The 19,937-nt window shown below is 36.7% G+C and overlaps 1 protein-coding gene across 1 annotated transcript in view; it reads left to right on the forward strand.

Annotated features, from left to right (window-relative positions):
• The window catches only part of ASXL3 (ASXL transcriptional regulator 3), a 121,879-nt gene that overhangs the window by 72,851 nt on the left and 29,091 nt on the right, over positions 1-19,937 (forward strand). Inside the window, exons 8-10 of the mRNA XM_062513457.1 lie at positions 7,648-7,765; positions 8,687-8,806; positions 13,228-13,391. Coding sequence (XP_062369441.1) covers positions 7,648-7,765; positions 8,687-8,806; positions 13,228-13,391 — 402 coding nt within the window. The remainder of the gene's footprint in view (positions 1-7,647; positions 7,766-8,686; positions 8,807-13,227; positions 13,392-19,937) is intronic.

Here is a 19,937-nt window from a genome sequence, read left to right on the forward strand (position 1 = left end):
TTGACAAATTTTCCTGACAACAAATGGAAAAGAAGGAAAACATGTTGCTTTTTGACTTCTAGAGAGATATGGGAAGGGACACTGGAGTTTACAATATGCATTCCGGAAAATGGAAGTTCGAAGATGATAAACTAAACTGATTTTCTGATTGCCAAGACAAGTCTAGGGAAGAGGACAGAGAAACTATGGCAGGGAGACTGCATAATGGGGAAAAGAAGCTGGGAGAGCAAGAATTCCAGCAGAAGCTGTTCAGGGAGTACATGCATTGCCCGAAGGCTGGCTGCACGGTATGTCCCTCTAAAGGTCCCTATACATGGGCAGCATGTACCAGCTGCTCAGCACAGTGCTTTTGGTAAGACACAAGACAGTGTTTATGAGACTCTCCTCTGGGTCATCCCCGTGGTCCTCAGCCCTTACCTGTGATGGAAAGAAAGGGACAGGAATCCCCACAATCCCTGCTTTCTTTTTGTACTGCGTTTTAATAACTACCTCCCAGTTGCTGGAGCGTTCTGCTTGTTTCTCCTCTGGGATTGTTTGCACAGCATGCTTTTTACAGCACTCCTGCACTTAAATGCATTAAATTAATATAAATAATACAAATAAATAATACAAATAAATGTATTTTACTGAATTTCTTAATCTGAGAAATAACTAAAGAATTTTAAAGCAATTTTAAGTGTTGGAGTGTAGTTGCCCCTCTACCTCAGTGTAGGACAGTATCCTTCACTTAATATATGTCCTGGCAGGATCATTACCTTTGTTTAAATTTACCACTGCAACATAGTGGAATCTTCTTCCCAAATACAGCTTGAAAGTGTTCTCTTTCTTCTGTTCTGTAGATGCAGTTGCTTTTTCGAAGTCTCAGGTAGTCAAACTGAAGATAGAAGCCTAGTTCTAAGCACTTAATTTATCTGATAATGTGTTTCTTTAAATAGCCTGGGGAATTCCCTCAAGTAGCCTGGGGAACTATTTCGGGTGGATTGGTCATTGCTATTGTATTAATGAAAATATAATTACTAGAGACTGGAGTCCCAGTAAAGCTTTTCCAGTGGAGTTATGTGATTTTTTTCCTTATAGTGGCAGTGAATATCTAAGTGAGTATCTTCTTTTGGGCCATGTGAAAAGAACAGTTTTTGATTTAAATAGTTTGTAACATGAAATTATATCCAGGTGACAATGGATCATTCCTTGATTTTGAAATGCATCCTAGAAATTGTTAGCCTTTTCAGGAAAAGGCAGGATTTGGAGCAGCTCACAACTCTTCACAGCTCTAGGAAGCCTCCTACAAAATGTTGACAAGCAGTTATCTACAAATGGTGTTCCAGGAGCTGTTGGGTAGGTCCCCAGAAGGCTGTGTGCTCAGGATGTGTGGGCAAGCCAGAGTACCCAGGCTGAAACAGGATGTCAGGCAGAAAGACACTACACTGCCTACTGTGGTGCAATGTAAATTGTTTGAGTGGTAATATGAAAAGTTTTTGATATATCTAGGGAGTCTGACCATGAAGCCCCTGTTGTATGCTTTGAGCCCTGTGCAGAATGTGTTTGAAAATTTGAACTCATGGAAACTGTTGATTAATGTTTTAAGATTTTGTATTGACACTCCTATCTTTATTTTAATTTGTTTTTTAACTGCTTTCTTCAAACTGTTTCCTTACCTATATGTGCTTTCTTGTGCCAAAGAACAGATTTCCCTATAAAATACTTTTCAGCTGGTGGATGTTGTTAATTTAATACTACACAAACAATTAAAAAAACCCCAAACTATTCTCTTTCCAGAAAAGATTTCACTGTGTTGATGCATATGCCATCATCATTCCCATTCACATGCAAGTCAAAAAAAACACATCACATGTGGTTTTTGTCCTTTTTCCTGTAGTTGGGAAAGCACCAAAAACATTTACTTTGCAGTCTGTCGTGATCCTCAGCCACTGTAGCTGTGACTGCATTATTGTAATCCTGTAGAAAGTAATGCTGGCTTGCAAGTGTACAGACACACATGTGACAGACAAATCTCCTTGTCTCTGTCCCACAAAGGTCCAAGCACTTCAGTTCTGTTTTGGTTGGTACACAGGTCAATGCTCAGTACTAATGTATACTGAGCCCTACTGAGACCTAAAGAACAAATAGGTAGCAATACATTATTTTTATTCTAAATACAGATGTAACTATTGTGAGGTAGGAGGATGGCATGGGACAAGAGTAGATGCTTATTTGAGAAGGTATTAGCATTTGAAAATAAACCCCAGGTTTCCAAACTTCCATCCTGCTGATTCTGACACTACTTTTCATCTCCAGATGACCAGTTGTGTACACTTGGCACCCTACCGACATGTTTAGAGTACTAGTCTGGTTGGAAGTGAATTAATTTGCTTTGGAAATGGTACTTGTGCTTTGTAGTTGTTTCCATAGGACATGTTTATTGTGTTTTAATCTTATGGTTGCATGCTTATAACTGAGTGCTTTGTTTATGTTTAATATAAGAATTAGTGGCATTCAGGAAATAATAATGGGTTTACTCTTCATGATTTCTGGTGCTTACTGTTTTAGTTTAACTGCTCTGTCTATCCATGAAACAGGTTGCCACTGAGAAATTCTAATTTAACTGAGGCATCGGAATTAAAGGCTCTTAACTTTACTAATAAAATGAGGGTGAGAGAGAAGACAAAGACTGAGTGTTATGGTGGTGTTCAGTGAATCAGTGATAAACCATAAGCCTGTTTCTTCTTTGTCAATTTGGGATCCATAACCATGATGTAGAGTCATTATTTATTTTGTGCAAGAGACATTGCTCAGTGTATCATATCTTGTGTTTTCACATGGCAGAATAGAGGAATTCCATAGCTTTACATTTATGACCCATAATGTGTGAAATTTCAAAGGTTATGTTTCATTACATGAGTTTCAGAATGTAGACTTGACATTTATGGAACAAGTAGAAATCTGGGACAATGTTGCTTAATGCAACCAAGTGTTACATGTCTTTGTTGATAATAACTTTAATTTTTAACATTCTCAGCATGTCATGCATTTAAGCTCAAATGAAAGCAGTTTTCTGCATTAATGGTTTACCTGTGTACTCCATTTTTTCATTCTGAGTTGAAAAGATGTAGGAAAGAAAAATAACTTTAAAAATTGCCAAGCATCGGTAAAATTGGAGTGCAGAGGCTGGCATTTTGCTTCTGGTGCTCTTTTGGGGAGGTATTTTGCCCCCATCTCCAGTTACCTTTTACTTTATATTGTTTCCTTTTATTTCTGCTTGAAAGATACTTTGTGAGTTTCTACTTAAGACAGTCAACCATTGTGTCACATGGGTGAAGAAGTCTTTCCTGTGTAAAAATCAACTAGACATGAAATTATTATTCTTAAGAGCATATAATGGCATTCATGAAACCTCCAAAATACTGCTATACTCCAGTAGGGATAGAAACTCCCTGAAAAAAGGAAGGAACCTTGCTCTTGTCACCTCTTTATTAAAAAAAAAAAATAAAAAATGCTTGGAATTAGAAGTTCACTGTTTAATGTTAATTTCATGGTGTTTTTCTTTTGCCATCTATCTTCAGAGTTTGTTTTCTTAATTCTCATGTTTTTATTTTGAATTCTTTGGATGAAAATGGATTGATAGTTTACTTAAAGATTTTGGCAATAAAAATAATTTCATTAAACCAAGTAATTATGCCAAGCACTGTATAATGACCATGGCAGTGTTATTCAACAGATGGTCACAGGTTCATTTTTATGAATGGGAATACTGGGAATTCTCCATACTCATTATGTGCAAGAGATTCACAGATGTCCTTTGCAAATCTGCTTGTGAAAGGCTGGATGTAAGTATTATATTTTGGTGGTAATTTTAAGTGAGCTTGTAATGTTTTAGCTTGTATATTACATGAACTTTAATTTCCTTTCGTTTTTTAAATTAGTTTGTTGCACAAATAGGACGGTAGTAATGTCTTACAGAATACTTCAGTGGTGACTAGGTATTTAAAACGTGCAGCTTTCTTAAGCATTTAGCATGAAGTGACTGAATGCATTTGAAATGTAAGCATAGTCTCATTAAAGAAAAATATTCTTTATATAAGCTATCATATGCACTACATGTGTTTTTCTCTAATTTTCCATAGTGAAATTGGCACCTTATCATGTGGTAAAATCATCATCTGTTTCTTGCAGTTCTGTAGGAAGTCCAGCTAGGAGGTTATATATCTCTAAATATGGATGAGATGCAAAAGGCTGTGTTGGTAAAAGATGACAATGTAGTATGTGTTAGTTACTGTTTCCATATCTACAGTGAATCTGGAACCATTTTCCATGGGATAAGTTACAGCATTTCTCATTTTCTTCAGTGCTAGTTATAAATTTGATTTATTTGGTCGTGGTGACTAGGAAAGCACTAAATTAGCTTGGTGCACTAAAAGCTCAGTATAGCAGGCATTTGGTGCATGTTTCACTTGGAGTAATCTCATTGACTTCCCAGCTAAGTAGAATTAATCTTGGGTTACAAGATTCTTGTCTTATCCTACAGTAGTCTTGTATTCTAAAATGAATATCCCTCAGGCTAGGTCTAGAGAAGTTGTATATTTGTCCTCAGCAGAGACTACAGAGATTGTCCTTTGTTTATACTTAACTCCTTCTGGTGTTTGGCTTCTCTTGTAACTGAGTGTCAGTCAGTAATTTCTCCCACTGCTGGGTTCCTCCTAGTGTTGTCTTGCAAAGATTTGTCTGTCCAAAATTTCAGATCCTGCAGCTTCAAATTCAGGGGAGAATTTAACACAGAGCTGTGATTAGCTGGGCATATCACAAGAATGTCTGTGTAGAATCTCAGCCATCTCTTTACCCTGCAAATCATGTTAGATTGTTTACTTGATAGCTTTGTACCTTCTTCCCCTGTATCATAGCTTTCATTTGACAAATGAAAAGACAGGCATGGGGAAGGTTATGTGTCTATTCTCTGTACACAGGGTAATTGATTGGTAATTTGTTAACTTTGTGTTAAAAGTTTTACTTAGATTTATTGTCCTCATTGTTGTGGGGGGTTGGGTTTTGGGGGGGTTTGGGTTTGGTGTTTGCTTTTTTTTGTTGTTGTGTTTTGGTTTGTTTGTTTGTTTTTTTGTTCTACAGCCTGTCCTTCAGGTGTGTGTAGCTTTACTGTGAACTTGATTTTCAGACTTAATTTGGGCCCTTTTCGGTGATCAGTTCCTTGTGCTGTGAAACTGGAGGAGCTGGGGAAGGGACTGGCAGTGGATCAATGTATGTTAGGGAAAAAGAAACCTTGAAAAACAAATGTTGTCAAAGGAAAATGATGTCTTTACGGTTTATGCTTGGCCCTCACATATAGAGGTTCTTAGGCTGTAGCTCAAGAAGTGTGCTATGCCTTGAAGTAAGTAGTTCTGGTGGCTTTGTCTGCTCCCAGCTGTATTTCCTCATCTAACTGTCCAGGGAGTGTCTTGCATTAGTGCTCCATGGGCATGAGCTGTCCTGTGCTTCTTGCAAATGCCAGATCAATTGCATAAATATATTCTTAAGAACCACAGGGGGCTTGCCAGTAACAGAAAAGAAGGTAAGTGGTGCTCCTAACAAATACTGGGTACTGCTGGCCTCACTCTGGCAGCACATGTGCCACCTGAGGGGTATGAACACTGTGTTCCTGTCACTGGTGCTGGATACACTCCTGGTTCCTTTCTCTCCTTCATGGGAATTCAGTCTAAGCATTGAGAATCGACTGTGAGCCTTGACAAAGAATCTGCCTTTGCCACAGAGGCTGTAAAAATCATTAAAATGGTATTTCCATATGGATGCTGCCAGCAAGGCTATGAACCCTTGGTAGGGGTGGAAATTATCTTGGAAAGTCAGGAGGAGAGCATGGAGCTTTGTTTGGGCTCTATCCATTTGCCTTGGGTGAAGGAAATGGGGATGACATGAGGTAAATCGGGCTGTGGGGCACCATGATACAAAGTTTGGGTTGTGGTTATATTGGTGTACTGGTAGTGCAGACATTGCCAGTCTTTTCCGTTTATTTTTAGTGAACTCTTTCCCACTGTGTCTGTGGTATTACTATTCATTAAGGATCACCTGATCTGACACTTAGGTTTGCAGGGTCATTTTTGGAATTTTGAGGGATTTTTGAGAAAAGTTGACACTTCATAAATTTCTGTCCACAAGTCTGGCTGTGATTGCTCAATACCAGTATGAATTTTTGTCTTAAAAATGTTTGAAGTATAGGGCATTCATTATGGCTTTCTGCTGCTTCTTTGGCTCAGTGCAGATCTGACCAGCTTCCTCTTTTTGTTTGATTTCAAGTCTTCTAATTTGCTTTTTATTGCACAGTGCTTACATGTCTTTTAAGAAGTACAATAAAATGGGTTAATCCATGAAATAGCTTCTATGTGGCTTGCTCTACTTTATGTTGTGTAGAATGTTATTTGAGGAATAGACCAATATCGATTTCTTTCTTCTCAGTGTGGGTTTTTTTTTTTGGGGGGGGGGGGGTTTCCCCTATTATTTAGCTATGTGAACAATTTGGAAAGGTATTACAATCCATTAAAGTTACAGACTTAAGCCTCATAGGGCATCATTCATTCATGCTCATAAACCTGTGGGGATAATTCATTTCAAGTATGTTCCTTGTTGACATGGTATTACTTTAATAAATCCCCCAAGTTCATAACACAAATCACAATTGTAAAAATAGAGTGCACGGTAAGAATGGAGAAAAATAGACAGGAGGCTAGGAGAGATTTGTATTAAGCCGAGCCTGTTCTGATTAATTCCAGAATTTTAATGCTTGCAGATGTATTAATTGGCAGGTATTCATATTTGTATGTTTTAAGACATTTTGAATGAGATATCATTTTCCATATAAAATAGTCTGATGGGTATTTGCTATTTCTAAACTGTAGATATTTTATATTACATTATCAGTCCTGTATTCGATACATTTATGAAACACAAAGCACTACCATATGTCGAGATTTATTCATGTATCATTTTCCCCCAGATTTGCCAGAACACCATCATGTTCGTGTTCTGAAGGTTAATGCCCAAAGTCAAACAGACAGAAGCCAAATGCTGCAAGGTTTCCAAGATTAGGACTGATTCCCTTCACGAAAATAAATGATTCCTGCCATGTTCAGTGATTTTGTGCAGCACTACTCACGGCTGAGTGAGTGCATCAATACTGTAGTCCTTACATGCTGTACATACTGATGACACTCTGTGTTAACTTGATTGACTGAGCAGTATACTGGGGAGGATGCACCTGCGAGAGATGTGCAGACATATATATTTTTATTCTAGTTTTGAAACATTTTGGGTTTACTTTTTTTTTGGAAGTCTTAGTTTCACATTTCATGGGTTATCATGTTGTGCTGTTAAGGCAGAGAAAAGTTACGTGTTTCTTTGTTGTCAAAACTGGATTGGAAAATGATCTAAGGTTCATCTTCTTTCTCTATAAAAAAAGGAAAAAAGCCTGATTGTGTATTTTAAAAGAAAATGACATAAAGAGGACGAGGGTGAAGTCTGGCAAGTCAGTAGCTGTGTAAATTCTGCTTATTTTAAGGATTCAGTTTAATGGTAGAGAAATGTCATGTGTAATTCACTTATAAGCACTATTTTTTGCTACAGTTTTATGTTTTGTTATCGTTTTTGTAGGCTTTGAGACAACAGCAGAAAAGAAGAAATGGAGTCTCAATGATGGTAAACAAGACTGTTCCTCGTGTTGTTTTGACACCATTAAAGGTGTCAGATGAGCAGTCGGACTCACCTTCAGGTAAATAGCTAAAGGACCATTTGCAAGATCAGCTGTAGTCACAGAGCCTTCCCTGAATCAGATGTGTAGCATACAGAATTTGGAATTGCTGAAATAATATTTCCACTGGGTGGCTTTGTTTAACGTCTTTATTTCCTTATCAAGACTCATGTCTCAAGGATGGAGATTTTTCTTTAATAAAGAACTGAAGGCACACAGTAAAAAGACAATTGGTAATAACAGCAGCTTTAAAGGAATGCAAAATAACATTTTGTTTGGCTCTGGAGCTCTAATGGAGGACCACATGCTGGTATTCAATGCCATAAAAAAGAAAAGGGGGGGGGGGAAGGCAGGCATTCTTCTCTGTGAATCTGAATTTGTGTCTCAGTTCTTCATTGCAATACTCAAATCCTTTTGTTATCTTTTCTTCTTCTTATACCATGCTTATCACTGCAGCATAACCTTGACCTTTAGCTTTGGTGGTTAAGTTGCTTCATTTTAAGAGATTTCTGTGTCTATGCTTAACACAATTTGACAATTTTATTTCCAGACCTATCTTTTCTTTAAATGTTTCTTCAAAAAGAAATGATCTTTTTTCAGCCTTAGATTGCTTTGCTACCCCATAACTTAAGGTTAAAGTATTTTAAAAAATATCTCCTGGGCATTATAGAACTGTGTTATTTTTATTAGATCACTGAACATTTTTATTGACTGCAGCATTCAGTAAACTTTAGTTTTCAGCTCTCAATTGATTTATTGAGCTTTTACTTCCTGATGAGGAGGAATTGTATTGTGACCAGAAAAGTATATTGCCTTTCAGCAAGAAGATATCCATTTTTTTTAAATTCTATTTTTGTTTTGTTTACGGTGTAAGTGGTGCTGAGGGGATTGTTAGTAAAAGTGCAAAAGCATCATATTTGAGGGATTTTACTTTTTCCAAAGGATCGGAATCTAAAAATGGTGAAGCAGATGGTTCTGATAAAGAGATGAAACATGGGCAAAAGTCTCCAACTGGAAAGCAAACAAGCCAGCACTTAAAGAGGTTAAAAAAATCTGGTTTAGGTGAGTAGGAGTAAAACAAATATCTTACTTGTAATAGTGATGTTTTTCTAAAGTCTGTGTTCTCTTGAAAAGTTTTATTTTTCTGCTTACCTGTCCCTTTTTCAAACTCAGCCACTGACCCTTTCTCAAGAAGACATCTTTCTGTCTACCTGGAAAATCGATGGTCAATTTTTTTTCCCATCCTCAGTGGTTGCTTTATAAAGTTTGACAGACCAAAGCAACTGCAGGCAGAGAGGTGATTTAGCTATTAGATTCTGATTATTATGTAATGATTTTCTGGGGGATAGGGGTGGTGTGTAACAGATACTCTTTCTTCATGGTGAATTTGCTTGCCTAATGTGCATTTATTCCCAGAGATAGTAGAATATTTGCTTACATGCTTGTCTGAGTAGAAGTTAACATTCTCTTTTCTTCCATTCCATTATTGCATGTCATATGGAGATTTGGCATAAAAGTTTTGGTTGGTTCTCCTTTGGTTGATTTAGTTCTTCAGTTGGATCTGTAACTATTTTGAAGCCACATCTCTTGAGGTGATAGATACAGTTTCTGGTTTTATTTTCTGTGGGTTTTTAAATGAGGTTCATGGATCATGTTCTGTAATTAACGAAGAATTTTCTCTGAAGAGATGCTAGAAGTAAATTCTCAGTCTCCATGTGATAGGCAGATTTTCCTGCTCTGCATGAAATTTAATTGGAAAAGTTCCCTAGGGGGCACAAAATGTAGTGCTCACTAAGACTCTTGTCTCTGCTTAAGTGAAGTCAAATAATGGCATAACTGTTTCTTTATCTTTACAAAGTACTTCTTCCATTCAGCAGAATGCTGAATCATTTAGAGAAGTATTTTGCAATGTGGCCATGTTGGAAAAGATAACAAACAAGCTTTATGTAGAGGCTAAATCCTAGAAGTTATTTTATGTCTGTCTTCATGGGGATGAGATTGTTTTTAATTAATCATCCAGCCTAGTCCTATTTTTATATATAATGATCCTGTGAAATAGCTCCAAGTCACTTTACTTCCTAAATGCCATAGGACAGTTGTTAAATGTTCTTGGCAGTGTAACCTATAAGCCTTATTGTATCACAGCCTCCCAGGAAAGTGTACTTTGGTTGCATGTATGATCTTTCTGCAGATTATCAATCAGTCCCATGTGGATAGCTGATTCTCTATGTTGATCCAACATCACTATTAAAACTGGACAATACTCCTTCAGTATTACACCTTTTGCTGTGCAATGTTCAGTGTTAGATGATTTCCTGTAATTTTTCTCTACATTTAAGACTGAGATACATAATTTCAGGTATACATTCCTCCCCATCTTCAGATATGACATCAACTGTTGGCTGATGATATAAAATTAATTCATTAGGGGCTTTTTGGTGGATTTTGGAAAATAAATCTACTGGCCTTTTGGAACACTGCTCATGGAGTGCAGGGAGCTTCATATAAGGTTTAAGGGTTTCTGCTCTTGTATCTGCTGAAATATATCTCTCATGACACAATGTTTCTTGGAATGCTAAAAGTGCAGTTGTAGAGCAACTTTGAGAATGGGTTCAGGGTCCTGTGTAGTGCACAGTTCAGGTCCAGATACTGTTTGATTTTCTGAAACTCTGCTGATCTGCCCAACATTTGTTCGTGTTTGGTAGACTTTCTGAGCTCAGATTAAATATGATTACTATTTTTCCCTTTTAGTTAATGGATTCTGCCAGCTGTGTGATTCCTGTCCTTTTTCTGATTTCATTTTTATACCTTTATGTAGAACCATGGTGCTCCCATCTCCTTATGATTAATTCTCTGTATTAAAGACTAAACTCTTATTTTCCCAAGCTGCAAGCCTGAGTTGCTCTCTTGTCTTACAGCTTCTATTTCTGATCTGGACAATGATACCCCTGAACTATATAAGGATTCGAAGTGTCCCTGTAAAAAACAACATAAAAAGCATTTTCACATGTTTTGTCATAAACTCTTCTCAGGGCTATGACTAGTGATGCAGTAGTGTCATACTTCCATGCTACTCCCAAATACTTCACTAAATCTCATTATAAACTTGGGACCTGCTATACAGATCCTAAATTTCCCTTAGGTGTGCAGGAGAGATAATTTGTTGTTCTTCTGAACAGACTTTGAGGGTTTTTTTTAAAGCAGGACTGTGGTGGGCATCCACAGTTTGCTACTGGCCTAGAAGCAATACACACACTTCTTCCAGGATAAAACTTCCACAGTACTCTGTAAGTGATAGCAGGTCAAATAAATCAGAAGATGTAGGTCTGACTCTTTGTCTTGGACTTTTCATGTTTTGAGAATATCTGCCACTGGAGTATGTTACTGATTTTGCAGTCACGTATCTTATTTCAGTTTGGGTTATCTCTGTGTGTATGCCTTCCCATAGGATATGAAGCTCTAGCTGGGGAAAATGTTACTCTAATTTGGAGTAACTTAGAAGATGTGGATATGTATTTTATATTGATTAAAGAAGAGAATATAGATACAGACATTAAAATTCAATACTTTATACAGCTTACGTTAAGCTCAGGGACTGTGTTCTTTTTACATTTATATTTAGTGGGTGGAACAGATGGTGAGAATAGTTTATTTTGATGCGTTCATGAAAATGGGCACTTCTTCCATGCAATTGTCCTGTATAACAAGGCATTCATTTGTTGGTAATGGAGTCTTTGCCGTACTGAAATAGAGTATGTTAGAAATATGTGTTGGGAAAGGTTATCCTGTGCTGAGTGCAAAGTAGTCCTTGTCTCATTCAGTTACTATTGTCTGCTGAAAAATAAAATAAAATTGCAAGAATATTTACAGGAGGCTGTGACTGAAATGGAGCTTTTAGAATTTTCAAATCTTAATTTTCTTGCACATGTGTACTTTGTAGTTGCAGACTTTCAGGGAACAGACCACCATAGGTCCTCTAATAAATCTAAAACATAATTGCATTCCCTTCTATTAATGTTACTGCTAAGTAGCTTGTAGCATTTGAGACACTCCTAATAATCAGTATGCCCAAATTTTCTCATTTATAAAACATATTTATTCTTCTTAACATGTCAGTTTTAATTGTTGCTGAGAAATACTATGTAAATGCCAAATGCCATCATTCATCATAGCAGTGGAATAATTTTTTAATTACTTTTTTAGAGATTCTGGTGGAGTTTGTTTTATATAGTTCAGGCCCTTCTTACACCATTTTTGAAATATTTGAAAGTACAACAGACTGAAACCTGAAGAAGTTTCCTGGAAGGGGTTAGAAGCTTTTGAGTTTTTCCAGCCGCCTGGACTTTGATATGTCCTCTAAGATTTAGAGGAAAAAAGGGATTGTAGCAGTATATAAATACCTTGAAGCAGGAAGCTCTTTAAACTTTTAAAAGTATCTTCTAAATATTATCCTAGAAATACTAACAAAATCAGACCAGACAGGATCTCCAGTGATCATCTAATTTGTTCATCAGTCATAGGTCAAAATCAGATATGCAGGTATTTGTCTAACATATTCTTAACGGATTTTCACTGATGGAGACTGTAATGCCTCCTTGTGAATCTAATCCAGCATCTCCTTGTTTTTGGTGGTTGAAAGCTTTCTTTTCCCAATATTTAACAGATATACTTCTTACTGTGCAAGAGTTTAAGTTGTTAGCCTTACTGTCCACTAAGAAGACATCATTTTGTAGTGCATGCATGAGCCATATGTGTATTTCCCTCTGCTGAGTCTCTGTCTTAACCATGGGTTTGTGTCATTCCTCACATACCCTGTTTACTAATCTCACAATTCCTGCTGCTGCCTTCTCTGTGTTGATCATTTTAGATCATCAGTTCTTAGGAAAATTCTGAAAAATGCCTTTTTTTTTTTTTTTTTTTGTGGTTAGTGTTTTCAGACATCAACATATTAAATGTTCTCATCTCTTTGATCACTCTCTATTCACACAGGTAGTTTTAGCAGGTGCAATGGGACAAGTTGTGTAGGTCACAGCACATTGCTGATGGCAAAAAGAAAAGCTATCCATAATGACTGATTCACATCAGCCTCATCAAGCAGCCTTTTGCTTGAAAATAGGTGCTTATATAATTATTGTTGATGACATGACAGGATTATTTTCTGTGGCTGTTCACTTGAGTTGGTCTCGAGCTGGAAGTAAGAATATGTCAGCTGTGATGCTGACTGGAACATAAGAGGTCAAGAGACAAATGCATTTTGTCTCTTGAATAGAAAATAAAAATATTTTATATTCAAGAGGCAAATATAAAATATTTCTTATTATATAAAAGCTGTTAAGACACCTAGAAAAGGCTGTATTACCCTTCTCAGAGTACCATTTCTCTGGAGCTTATTGTATTATAAAATAAAACTAAAAACTTAAAAAGAAGACTCGTTCCTAATCTCTTCCTTTATGTTTAAAGTTATTTCTGTTTATTTACTCCAGGACATTTGAAATGGACCAAAGCTGAGGATATTGACATAGAAACACCTGGATCTATTCTAGTGAACACTAACCTGAGGGCTTTAATAAATAAACACACCTTTGCTTCTTTACCTCAGCATTTTCAACAATACCTCCTGCTCTTGCTTCCAGAAGTAGACAGGCAGGTAAGTAGCATCATAAAATATTTCTATTTTTAGTGGTACTTCTTTACAGTGTGTTTGCATAAACTGATTTGACTGACTAGGAATCGTTCCAGGAAAGAATTAGAAAATCTCCATACTTTCTTAGGTAAAACTGTTAGATGTAGAATGACTGTAAAGTTTATCTATGAAAACCAGCTCCTGCTTCTTTGCTTCCTGAAAACTCTGCAGCTCCCTGCTTTGTCTGAATGGAAATTGGGCAGCAAATCTTTCAAACTTGCCAAATCATTTAATTAGGTTTTCTACCTATGGTGTTGAATATACACTTCTCATTTTCAAGACTTTCTTTATTCTGCGTCTCTTTTCACCTGTGATCCTTCTTGGTGCTCTGCCAGCAATGTCTAGGTCAATATTATTTCTCTTCATACTCCTGCTCTTCACCTTTTACACACACTTGCATATGATCTCTCAGTTCCAGTGCACTGAATCCACTCGTTCACACCTTTTATAAGGAATATCTTCTCCAGAGCTTATGTCCGTATGCTTGGATCTGTTGAGGAGAATGATTTGGAGAGTAACAGGCTGAAAAAAAAAATTCAGTTTTGTGATCTTTTCTACAATGTCCAGTCCTTCCTGCATTTGTTGGTCAGATTGCAGAGTTCCTTAGAGCAAGGAAAAGAAGTCTTTCCAGCATGTCTAGTAGTTAAAATAGAAAAGAGATTTCATTTACTCACTTGCCTCACTTAGGGATTCGAACAGACTTACCAGTTTCAATGGGGAATACTCATGCACATAATTCAGACTCGTTAACTTACCCAAATAGGGTATTATATTTTTTTGCAGATGGTCAGTATCCCTCTTTTAATATAGTAACTAGAGAATGCAGATCACTTAAATGACTAATTAAAACCTGCATCTGAAATCAGTATTTCATTCCAGCATTGCAGGTTTTATTTCTTAAACTGTTAGTAGTTAGTCTACCACTAAAGCAGGGCAAAGAAGTACAATATGACACAAAAAGAGAAAGAAAAATTGTATTGATTTACGTTTACTCAGCCTCTTATCAAATTAGATACTGTGTGTTGTGGGCCCTAATTTGGCATTTAATAACAGAATGCTTGAGAAAGAACAGCAGAACAAGATCCATAGGAGAAACAATATAAACTTATTTATTCTCAAGCTCCCACAATGCAGTCAAAGTCAATATTGACAAGTTTTAAGAATTTTCTCTTCTGTCAAACACATTTTAACTCAGTGCCCAGCAAATATTTGTCTGATAGTTTTGATTTTTTTTTGTCCTCTATCTAGTTAATTCATCAGAAAATATTTAAAAAGTGTACTAGGTAAAATCATGTTTTCTCTCCAACCATGAAAGACCCAATGTTCATAAATTACATTATAAGTATGGGGTCTCTATTTAGAAGTTTTTTACTTTAAAATTTATTTTTAAAAGTGGAGTATCTACAACTGACAAACCACTTACCTTCTTATCAGTGTTCTTCCAGCAGAGTTTTTTGGCAAGGAAATCAAGAGAATAGTTGTTGAATTTAAACATGCCTCTGTAATTAAAAGCAGTGCATTTTTTTAAACTTTTATTTCAAAAAGCATTCACATAATGCATATAAGATGTTATTTCAGAAGCCCAACACTACATAATTGGACACCGTTACTTTTCAAGCAAATGTTGTGATAAGACATTTACAGGTGTCCTTCTGTCTGTCATCTTCTCACAGCACTCTGTAGGTTTATATAGCATACCAGGTTTTCACCTGCATTTGGAAGGCAGGAGTCTGGAAGTTTAATGGAAATGTTTGGCCTCTAAGTGTGAAAGTTTGAAAATTGTTTTCCAGTAGAGAGTGAAATAGCCCTGAACCCACACTTTGCAGAAGTCTTAGCAGAGAAATGAATGCATTTCTTTCCTTGATATCTGAAAATATGTTCTCGGCTATGTCTGAAGTGTGGTATCCCAGGTACAGACTGATGAAAGCAATTGAAGTGATGTTCTTTTCCTTCCTGTGGCAAGTGGAAGGTGCCCATGTAGTGCTTAAGGATCATGTAAAAGGACTGAGAATTTTAGCCAGGGAGCTCTGGTGGGAGTCTCTGCTGTTGGTCACTCTGACTGAGCAAGGCAAGGATATTCAGTTTTCCTCTTTTGTTTCTACTTTCTAAATCAAATGGGGCATCTGGCAAGCCACACGGTGCAACACTATTCTTTGAGTTAGCTACACATCTCTGGGAGTTTAATTTTATTGTTTTATATTGTCCTTTCCTTGATTCATCTGAAAATTCTTATTTCTGCTCTTCTGGCTTAGAAGTGTTTCTTCCCAGTGTGCTGCTCTGCAGTTGGCTGCTGTTGTCTTCCCCAGAGAAAGCTGCATTTCTGTGTTGCCATGTGGATATAGAATGTGAAGTACTGTAATAAATGGCACTATAAAAATGTAATAGAGTTATGCTATTTGTGTATATATAGTGATCTGTGAAATAAATTACTAATGAAGTGCAGTTTCATTTAGGCTTTATTACTGCTTCACATAGAAAAACCCCATGATGAATGATTCTTTGTCATTTCTGTCATAAACACCATTTTTCTGGGTGGTATAACTCCTCCTCCTTAAATCGTACTCAGCCAAAACTTGTCATGCATGTGTCAGTTTGAATAAGCATTTTTAGAAACCATTAGTTAAGGGAGTTGAGGTTTTCTGGTTCTTTATATGCAAGTGTTTACTATAAATAAATGACTGTCTCAACCTTGGTTAGTCTAATGTGTTCAAGAAAAGTTCAGGGACAAATTAAGAGCTTGTTGGGATGTGTTTTCTGATCTTTCTTTCATTTTCAAGTTTTGTGGTTGCTGTCAGGGAGGTATTGGAGCTCATGGAACAGAAAACCTTAGGAAAGATGTCCCAGAAAGGAAGAAGTTGAGAATAATTCTTCTGATGTTCATGCTGTCATTTTTCCTACTTCAGTTAGATTTTTGACAAAGTGGAAGAATAGGGTCATTGCCTTTTTTTCCCCTTGGGAAAAGATAAACTGTATCATGAGTTATTATTACAATTTAAATTGATTTCAGCTTGCATATTAGTTTAAATTTTATTTCAGTAGCAATGAGACCATGTGTAATTTTCTGTATTCAAAATGCCTATAAAAAGAAATTGGAGCAAGTTGGCAATTATGGTAGATGCATTTTATCAAGGGTTTTATTTGTTGTGATTTGGGTTCAGAGGGAATAAGTATATACACATTGTTCAAATCATAGAAAAAAAGAATGTCCTGAGTTGGAAGGGACCCATGAGGGTCAACCAGTCAAGCTTCCCACCAGGCACAGGACAGCCTCAAGAATCACACCATGAGCATTGTCCAAATGCTTCTTGAACTCTGTGAGGCTTGGTGCTGTGGCCACTTTCCTGAGGACCTTCTTCCAGTGCCCAGCAACCTCCTGGGTGAAAAACCTTTTCCTAATATCCAGCCTAAGCCTTCCCTGACATGACTTCAGGGCATTCCCTCAGGTCCTGTCACTGGTCACTACAGAGAAGAGCTCAGTCCCAGTCATGGTTGAAAAGCAGCCATGTCCCAGATTTGTCTGTTTAGCAGACTGCTCCAAAGTCTTACGTCACTGGAGATCGGGAACCTCATGGCTGAAATTTGAACATCCAGATTTTCAGCTCTTCATTAACCTGTATAGATTCAAAGACTCAAAATCCTTGAAGCTCAGCTGATACAGAAGCCAATATGACTGAGCTGGAAATATAGAAAACATGCAGGTATAGAAACTATATGGAAAGAAAAGTCTCTGCACAAGATATTTCGGTTGTCACAAATTCCAGCAAGGTATTTTTCTTTACAGCTCTAATTAGAACATTCTACAGCTAAACAGCAATGGATTTTTCATCAAGTACCTACTTCTGACATTGATACATCAAGCCGATAATTATATTTAACAGAAGCCTTCTTGAACCACATCTCAGCAAATACCTTCAAAGCAGGAAGTTTCTGTCCATATCTAGATTGCTGTATGGCATCATTGAGTCATTAAATATTAATTAAACAATGTATATTGTGCAACAGGTCTGCACAGCAGGTTGCTGAAAATGAATGGCCGTTGGCCATGTTGTGTCTACACCAGCTTGCCTTGTGGTGCTTTGTAGTCAAATTTCTCCTCTTAACACTGGTCAATAGGCAAAAAGAAGGGGAGCACACCCACCTGCTTAGCTTCCAAGAAGAGAAGTGTAACATTATCTGAAGAGTAGCAGAAAGCTGAATTGCTTTTACTAATCCTTAGAAAGCTCTGAAAAAAAGTGTGTCTTTTCAGACTCTGTGACTGCTTAACACCTTCCTGATCTTTCAGAATTTCACTCCATCTTGCATTTTCTCTTCTGGTAACACTGAGCTCTTTTGATTCTCTTGTGATTTGCACCTGCCCTGCCCTTTCACACAGGAACTGAACTTCGTCCTACATAATTACTTCAAAGCTACCTCAGACATGTGTGTTAGGTAGCACTGCCATTTTATCAGACCAAATATATTCAGAAAGAACATTCAAAACAGTAGAGGAAATCCCAGCAGTAGTTGTATCTTGTCTCAGCTTTACTTGTTTAATGAAAGAAATTTAGCAATTATCTATCTTATATACACAGTTTATAGATAGTCAACTCAGTTACTTAAATTAGAAACTTCAGTATTCCGAAAGAATTACTTGTGTCATGTAGTATTGCAGAAAGGCTATAAATATTTCAGATTGGTAGCAGGTCAGTCTACTAAAAAGAAGAACATGATATACAAATCAAAAGATTCTAGAATGTGTCAAAACCCACCTTATTCTCTTTCTCTTTATTTCTAAATCAGCGAATCCCAAAATAATTACTGTCTCTTGCATCAGTGCTAGTATTGCTATGCAATCACATCACAGCATCCTTTTATTTTAAGGTCAGTGCAGGTTCTGCATTTCTGTCTTGGCCTGTTCATTTTAGATTGATGCAGTTTGAATCTGTCACCTTGTAAAGATTCCTTTTCACCTTGAATTGAGAAAAGGCACAGGGTGATGTCAGTTAGTGATTTAAAATAATAAGTTATTTTGAGGAAGGTTATCTACAGAATTCCAATTCAAACCTCTTTGTTTTCATGCAGTATGAATCAGCTTAATATCTGTTCCTACAATTTGAGCGATGATAGCAAAAGGTAACCATTGTTTTTGATGTGCAGAAATTACTCCTACTCCCAAGCACATCAGTTGAAATTCTGTGGTGGAGTGGGTAATGAATAATACAAAATATTCTTTTACTTGTAAAAGTAAAGAAGAGAAGTCTGGTGACATTCTGAACACTTAGTATTTAGTATGTACCTTACTGTTTATTAGTATTTTTTATTAGTATGTATCTTTCTGTATATTAGGTTTTTTATTAGAAGAGACTAAGTGAAGATTGATTTTCGCAGTTTGTTTTTTGTAGCGATGTAACCATTTCCTGTTTATTAACTTAGAGGATTGTATTTGCCATTGGATTTTTGCAGAATTACCTTTATAAAAAGACCAACTGCAGAAATTAGTGCTGCATGTATCATTTGCTTCCAGGGTTTTTTTATGTTTCTCTACATGGAATTATTGTGTAGTTGTAGTTAAACAGTTACTTTAGCTGCCTTTTTCTGCTGATACTACAACCTTTTAGCTATGTCTTTTTCCATTCTCTATCATCAGTATCTTCCAAATATTTATTATTATGTTCCTGTAAATGTTTGAGTTTTACCCTGAAATAGATTTAGGGTTATGACAAACGAATTTAGTTCAGAGAACATTTGCAACTGAAGGTTAAATGTAACATATGTCATTTCCACCTAAGCAGATTTAAAAAGCTGTTAAATTGGCACCCCTGTGTGTGCAGTAATTGAAGGTCATTTTATGTCACATTTCTCCCTTTAGCTGACACTTTTTCTTGGGTTTTACAGGTTGATGTGGACAGCATAGTGTTGTTATAATGTGCTTTATTTGTACAGCTTTATTAGGGTAGTTTTAATGCAGGTATCTTACAGGCTAGATATATGAAGAAATTCCAAAGATTTAATCTTTTCAATAAGATTCTGTTTCTGATTCCTGAGCTGAGCTAGCTAAGGATTTTCAGACAGTTTACTACCCCCAGCTGGCCTTCTGTCCTTACGCAGGAAGTTATTACTTATTTTACCTAACACACCTGTATGGGTGCTGTGTGTGTGTATTTCACAGTCATGTATTAACTACAAACAAAGCTGAAGCATTTTACTTCAAAATCCCGGTTGTCTTTAGCTGCAAGAAAGCTACTCTTTCAGCTTCCCTGGGCAGTCCAGAAAGGCTCACTGCAGTTGCATTGCAATCTGGCTGCTCTGATTGATGTGGTAATGGAATTCTTGTTTGCTTGTTTGCAGTAATCCCTAGAGGTCCTACTCAGTATCAGTACGTCTACATATGTGACTAGGAAGCTTTATATTTTTGATTAAGTGTCATGGTTTCATATTTCTGCAAGCTTGGTCACTGTATTTCAGAAGTGTGAATCTGTGTTTTCCACCCTGTCACATCCATGTTATGGAAGTTCTTTTTTGATTTCTAAA

This window comes from Cinclus cinclus, chromosome 1 (genome assembly GCF_963662255.1).
Source record: "Cinclus cinclus chromosome 1, bCinCin1.1, whole genome shotgun sequence".
Classification (NCBI taxonomy): Eukaryota; Metazoa; Chordata; class Aves; order Passeriformes; family Cinclidae; genus Cinclus; species Cinclus cinclus.